Here is a 7,648-nt window from a genome sequence, read left to right as displayed (position 1 = left end):
TTTTTTTTTGGGGGGGGGGGGGGGGTGGACTCTCCTCCTCCCTTCCTCTCTTGAAGCCCCTCTGGTGATAATTTTCTCCCCAGAGGTTTCAATTCAGAGTGGGTTTTGATGCAACAGATGGCAGCCATATTCAGGAGACACAGCTAGTTGTTTCTCAGTAGATTAGATTGAGAGCAGTTTGGGATGATTAATATCCCAAGGGGTCCTTACATGCAACCAGTATTTCCCTATACAGCAACGTTTCACTGTGTGGAAGAACTTCTCAAGCCGTCACATGTCATGACACAGCAGAACAGAATAAGAGACCAGAATGACAGTGTACCACGTGTTTCCTCAAAAGTAAACTGTATTAAATTACTATTTACTAAATGAATAGAGTTAGGTTCTATAACGTGATGGGGGGGGGGGGTTACTTGCCTAAAATAAAGCTGTTTGATCAAATCGACATTTGCTTTTCTGATTAAAATAAATTAATAATAAAAAATTTAATTCCAGTCAATTCAATCACTAAGTGAGAACCACAATCGTATTTAGGTGTACAAGGCACAGAAATTTCCTCTTGATCGATGAAGAAATGTGTAAATCAGTTTAGATTTAGATCAGTTTCTTTTAAAAATTAAAGCTAAATTAGATTGCAGTCTTTAGCCTGTACTTCGGTCTCCACTGATTCACACAGCCATTTATTTGTTAAGAATCAAAGTAACCAAAATAATGTAAGTGCAGGATGATGTCATTATGCCCCAAACATGTGTGTTGGGGGTTTTGCATCAAAACAATAACAAAAGACGAAGTTTGGAGACGTTATGAAATAACGCAGCATTATGGGAGTTGTTGTTGACCACTGGTCACTGAAGTCAGTCGAATTATACGCAGAGGATCTCCAAAACAAATGAAGCTGCTGAGTAAAACTGGTCAAAACACTGAATAAAGCAGTAAAAAAGTCAGGGGACATGACACTGACAGGCGACTGGTGAAATGCAGTTACATGAATGTTGTTGAAAAACAACTTAAATATATATAACATTTTAGACACTTTAATGTGAAAATATTACATATTATATCTGTGATAAGATTATATTAATACATATCTTATTACATTATATATAATATTATAATATTATATATATATAAATATATATATTATAAAAGAGTTATCAGATGCCAAAACACAGCAAAGCCGTTTGTAAAAGTCGCAGACAGGATTTTTTTACCTCCAAGAGAGCCAGTTATTTTATCTTTCATCACAATGATCACGAGGTAAACCGCAGAAATACTGCGCTCACTTTACAAAGACTTGACCAGTGCAACGCCTTTCAGGATGACGTTGTGTTGCAACAAGTTAAACCAGATTCAATCTTTTTGCCGGATGACCCTGTGTCGTTTGCCCGGGGGCCCCGTGCGTTGGCACCCTGCTACAGCAGCAGACTGGCTGCACTGTTTTCACACAGGGCTCAAGTTGGTCTCAGTAGACCGGGTATTCTCAGAACAACAAACCTTTTATTCAGTTTATATTGTGAAGATAAACTAATATGGGAAGCTAACTCTGACAGTGAATTATTTACCACGGGAAAACAACACAACCAAAGAGTACACTGCAAACAGAGATCCTACCACCAACCTGCAAATCCTGTGTCGGGATTCTTCTTCTTCTTCTTCCTCTCCCATCGCTCTGCATCGTCAGCAGTGATTTCCAGCAGTTTCACTCTGTCATAGTCCTCCCCTTTGTCAGCACATTCCTGAAAGCCAAATATTAGTTTTTAATGAACCTCATTTTCATTTGATAATACATGAGAAAACCGTAACTTGGTTAACTTTGTGGCAATATTTAAACTTTACTGGTGGATGTTTAAGTTCTCCAAGGGCACCCACTGACTCATTCTCTTAGAGGGAGCACCAATATAAAATCTGGGCTCTGAATGTATGTATGTAAATGGGGATAAAGATACCAGAGGGTCACACATCAGGAAATCATGCAGTGTAGCAGTAGTCAAACAAGTATTATCGATATGGAGGTTGACGTGCTGTGCTTTCTACAAAGCTGTTTGGTGATATGTATTAAATTAAAGGCAAAGTGTAAATAGTTTACACACTGATTTATATGCTACCAGAGCATTTTGCCTTAGTCGTATTTAAAACATTTGTATCCCTAAAACACCGTTCCCTTTTAAAAACCAAAGTAGAAATTGTACACGACACGTGTCACATAACACATTATTAGTAGCACACAATGTAAATGGTAAAATAAACTAAGAAAAGACAAAAAAATACTGGCTAAAAATAGCTAAGAGGTCTCTTCATATCATTCTACGGCATTAATAATGTTCAGTCGTTTTTTGGCACTACAGTGATCCACAGTGCTCGTTCTCCAAACACACGTATGTCAATGTGTGGAAAGAATATGATTAGATGACTTCAAGGCTTCAAACTTGCTAGCTGTTGACACTGCAACTCTTTCTGATCTCTGCTTCAAATATCTTCTCATCACACTGAATACGCAGAGCACTACACACTTTATCAACACTAAAACTGAACACCGTAAAACTTCATTTAATAGCGCAGGCTTTAATTCCTTTCGCACAAAACTCTTGCTCAGCAAAGATGGGAAATACTATCAGGTTGCTGTAAAATGAACTTAATGATTGAATGTGGAGAATCTAACTGATGTAATGATGTGTAGCGTCCGTATGAAAAGGCTTTAACATTTTTGTCTTGTGTAGGTGATCTAAGCAGCTTCGCACCGGTCCAAAGACTCTATGAAATGAAATATTAAACGGTTTTAACTTAAATACCTTTTTCTTTAGCTTTTCGGCAAGCTCCCACTCCAGTCTGGCTTTCTTAGCCTCCCAGTTAGAGGGCAGTTTCAGTCTCTTGTCCTCCTCCACAACCTCCTGGTGATTGAGCTTACGTGCTTCATTCTGCAGTGGAAAAGAAAACACTGGAACAATAACTGTACAACTTACACTGACACATTCACAGGCTCCTTGTGTTGAAGGTGTTTCCAATACAGCTGTTCAGCTTGCTACCCCCACACAGCCAACAGCTTAAGGGAAGCAGCAGAATATAAGTGTCTCTCTCTATATCGACATGTGCTTTATTCAGGTAAAGGTCAACAACTCACCCGTTTGAAATGTAACTCTCTGAACTTTCGGAGTCGGTCCTCTCTCTTCTGGGACGGAATGGTTTCGGTTGTTTCCTGCTCGGTGGCTGTGGCAGACCCCTGAAAGTAAGGACAGCATGTTCACGACAGTTCAAACTGTTTAATGTAGTCCACTGAAGACAAGACAGAGGAGAGTATCTAGCAGAAACAAAGAGCGAAAGAAGCGAACAGGTCCACAGTCTGCGACCAGCTAACGTTGGTTAGCACCCGTTAGCTTAGCACAACAACAACGAGCTCGTAAACAACAACCGTGTGACAGAAACACAGCCTCCGCCGGCAACATGGAGCATCACGTCTTCAGGGAAACTATTAACCGGATATCAATCAGCCACGATCTGAAATACACTGGGTAATTTGACATTAAAATGCAGAAACTCACCTCACTACAGGACGCCATTGTTGTGTTCCGCGGAGGAAGAAGACAGGAAGTGTGACGATCATACCGGATGTTACGAAGAAGATAAACGTAAACTTTACATTTTATTATTTAGTCAGAAAATATGATATAAATAAATAAATACATAAATGTAACTTCTGTGGTAGAGCTCCACCTTTTCATTAAGATATGACTGAATAGATTAATTAGAAGCAGGGTTCCGTAAAAAGAACGGAAATTAGACAACAAACCTTTCTACTACCTTTAAAAAAAGAGTTTTTAGAGTTTGTCCTAAATAATTTTGAATTCTTTTTCTTTCTTTTAATTTAAAAAATATAGCGTTAGCGTTAGTAAAACATAATTTCAACATCATTTGAATTATATGAACTATATTCGTTCATATGAAAGCAGTATTTTATTTTTACCTGAAAAAAAAAACCTACGGATTTTTACTATTGTAATATTTGCTGTAGATAGATAGATTTGTATGACTTGCATTGTTCATTGACAGTGCAGGACACAGACAGACGTAACACAACAACATAAAAAGAGGCGTAACAACAAGGAACAAGAACATATGAGGACAGACTACAATTCGAAATATTGCCATCAACATCACATGCACCCTATGGTCCACTTCCCAAGATGTTAGCACTCTTGAGATGTTCTCATGCACACAGCAAAAACAGTCAGAACTTTATCTTCTCTCAAAGAGGTGAAGACTTTTCGTTGTTGAGCAGATGGTATTTTGTAATCCACCACGACTTCTGTATATGTTCTTTATATTTTCTGGAGTTTAGTGTAATCAGAGTCAAGTTATTAAACATATGTCAAACCTGTTATATCACTACAACTCATAATTATTTGTTGTAATGTTGCATCAGCTGTGTGCATGTTAAATCTTTTTATCATGGCACCGTGACAAAAGTAATTGCTAGGCAACTTATATTTTACAGTAATGTCTTTGTGTATAATTTTAAACCGGGCCATCTTGCGTCCTTTTGAAGTTTAACTTCATCGAAAAATACTGCTAGACTAATGGAAACTGGCACGATGCACACAGACAGCAATTATGAATATGACTGGAGGTTATACTGTGAGAGGCATGAAAGGTCAAGCATAAAGTCATCAGTGTGCCACACAGAGAGTCTGTTTAGACTCCACTAAGCTCAACTGTTATGGTCGTGTTTGCTGCAGAGAAATGAAATCTCATATGTATTACCAGTGCATTTTATTTCTACCCACAAAAAACACAAGTATCAATCAGAGCTTTGGAACATAACATAGGACCTCCAAATATGATTCTACAATCTGATCATAAGACGAAAGTAAACACTTTCAAGAGCCATTTGAGCGTGTTTGACTTGCCAAAATGGATGGGCTCCCTGTTTGATTGCATTATACTAATAGAGCTCTTTTGGAGGATGTAATTAAGTGGAGTTTATAGTCTTAGATTAAAGCATCCTCTAGATCACAGGCAATGTTAATGGAGTGATGCATTTTCACTGGAAACCAGATGGGAGAACATCACAACCGAACAAAACATCATTGGCTACAGTAATGGGCAGGGCTCTACTATTGCCATGCAAAAAGAGAAAACATCTTCATCATAAATGACTCTCAAATGAGTAAGAGAGAGAAACCATAAAGTCACTGGAAAAAAGAGAATGAAGCATTTACTCTGTAGTATCAAAACAGCAGGAATAGAGACGTTTAGAGTTTTGTGTACAGCTTTTAAATTTCCAGACATCAATACAAAATGAGTGTGAGAGTGAGAGTGTCCTTTTTTAAAATAGCTGTTAATCCATCGTTAATGCCGTCCACACATCCTTTGCATTTCTCAAGTTCTGTCATAACTAAACTCCCCTCAGGGTGCATTCACTCACTTCCATGGAAGCCATGTTTTGTTTGGACAGAGATGGACATTCAATAATTCAATAATTACTTGTTACAGAGATCATACATTAGTTGACAATCAGTCAAGAGAACAGTTTGTGGTAACGTTATTGTACATTTTCTTGTAACAATACTGTAGGTTTGGTTATGTCAAAAGAAAATGATTTTTTCTGTTAATTCCTGTGCCAGTGTTTGTCATGTTAGTTACAGTAGAGTTACAGTAACAAAAGTTCCAAAATTTGAAATCCACACCGGCTTTGACGGGCAATGTGAGGATCTAAGCAATACTGTCATTGACATTTAAGCGATACTGAACTTTAGTGCAACATGACATGGATCTCACATGTGTTGGGGCCACCCAAAAATGCTGAACAGCCACTCCTCAATATTAACTTTTCCAGTCAGGCAAATCAAGCCTGAAATGGAGTAACATTATATCTGCAAATAAATTGCACTTTAGGGGCACATTTATAAATACAGAGCAGACCTCATGGTGCTTCACAACCGTCTCCCATTAATCAAACCGGACATGATATTAGTTCAGTTTGCTGCATGCTGTGTATGAGATACTATGTTGTTTGTACACACAGACATACATTTAGCTTGAGCTGTTATCTTGCTCTTAATAAGAGTTCCCCTAGATAGCACATGTGGGGCAGGGCCTCTTGCTGCGCAAGCAGCTGCTTCACATCTGGAACTTAATATAAACATCATGGCCAATAAAATCATTCCATTTCCTTAATTACTATTCCTGTCATTTCCGCACTAAATGAAAAGTTATTAATTCAGGGCCAACACAAACATGCGTCTCCAATACGAGGAGCTACTCCTGAAGCGTCGCCACCCTGACTACATGCCGCTGTCACTGGACTGGAACCACAAGCTCCTGCCTCGCTCTGCCAGTGTGCGTTTGTGTGAATGTGTACACGTGAGTGTGTGTATGTATAGGGAACACTGGCCAAGGCGCTTGCAGACATGAACGGAACACAAGATGGCGTCTTGTTTTCCATCTCATCCAAATGTTCCCACTGGTGCCAGTATAATCATGACAGGCACAACCCGTCCTGTTTCATCTCTCTGCTTCCTCCTCCCCTCCACACTCCTGCTCTTGTTCTTTTGCTGCTTCTCTTCTCATGCCATTTACACTACTCTTCCCCTACATCCATTCTTTCTTCTTTTTTTTTCTCTCTGACATGCCTCCCAATGCCATAGCACGCTTGTTAACATAACATATAGCGTGATGATAAGACTTTGGAGTATTCAAAGAGCATCTGTCTGTACTGTTGCCAAAATAACTACGTATACTTACTGCAGCTATACATGTTCTGAGGGAGAAATTGCAATCTCTCACAGGGTCATATGTCATCAAGCAAATCTTTAGCTGAAACATTCCTCACAGCGCTGCATTATAAGCCATCTCTAGTAGTTAAAATGCTTCCCATTGATTTCTGGTGTTAGACGTATCCAAAGGGCATGGATGAATAGAGTGAATATAGAGCTATTTGGATGGAGTCCTTGTAAAATGCCTCACACCAAAAGCATCATTGTGTCAGCACAAATGCCAGTGTATGTGTGTCCTTATTGAGCTTGACTGACTGAATTACCATCTTCCCCGGTAGCAAACTATTGCTAATATCTTGTAGATCATGACGTATATGATTTGACACAGGGCTAGCTGCTCTGATTCCAACTGAAACCATTCACAGGCCAAGAGAGGAAGAGGATTTGGTGAGCGACACATATACTTACACAAAAGACGCATGCATGCACTCAAATACCACCAGTTTTGTAGTCAATGCTTTTGCTCCACCACACACAATTAAAGTCCCAATTAAAGGCCATTATGGGTTTTCCACTAGCAGCAACCACAGGGAGAGCAGCTCCACGGTCCGTACATTGCGGGCACACAGATGTCTCCTGTGTTGTCATCCAAAGGAACTCAGACTGATCCACAAACTTTATGATCATAATTACTGATCAAAATTAAAGTGCAACAACAATACAAACTCAGAGGATGCAATAAAAAAAAAAGTTTGAGCGATTCCGGTAAAAGGGGCCAAGTGGGACAATCAGAGGTAAGTGTTTGTGAGATGTTCATCCTGAGGAGGACAGTATATTGAAGTAATGACAGGCAGCCCATTAAACTCTTGTTTACCACAAGAGGGAGGCATTTCCCTGATATCTTACCAGAAATTGACAGTCCTATTAAATCTAAGTGG

The 7,648-nt window shown here is 39.2% G+C and overlaps 1 protein-coding gene across 1 annotated transcript in view; it reads right to left on the bottom strand.

Annotated features, from left to right (window-relative positions):
- Nucleotides 1–3,622, bottom strand: part of syf2 (SYF2 pre-mRNA-splicing factor) — a 6,194-nt gene extending 2,572 nt beyond the window's left edge. The window contains exons 1-4 of the mRNA XM_035674682.1: nt 3,537–3,622; nt 3,119–3,217; nt 2,790–2,915; nt 1,619–1,736 (exon numbers count right to left, since the gene is read on the bottom strand). Coding sequence (XP_035530575.1) covers nt 1,619–1,736; nt 2,790–2,915; nt 3,119–3,217; nt 3,537–3,554 — 361 coding nt within the window. The 5' untranslated portion in view covers nt 3,555–3,622. The remainder of the gene's footprint in view (nt 1–1,618; nt 1,737–2,789; nt 2,916–3,118; nt 3,218–3,536) is intronic.
- Nucleotides 3,623–7,648: the final 4,026 nt, after the last annotated feature.

This window comes from Morone saxatilis, unplaced genomic scaffold (genome assembly GCF_004916995.1).
Source record: "Morone saxatilis isolate NCDOM2014 unplaced genomic scaffold, NCSU_SB_2.0 Contig3, whole genome shotgun sequence".
Classification (NCBI taxonomy): Eukaryota; Metazoa; Chordata; class Actinopteri; family Moronidae; genus Morone; species Morone saxatilis.
This window is presented reverse-complemented; position numbering and strand designations above follow the sequence as displayed.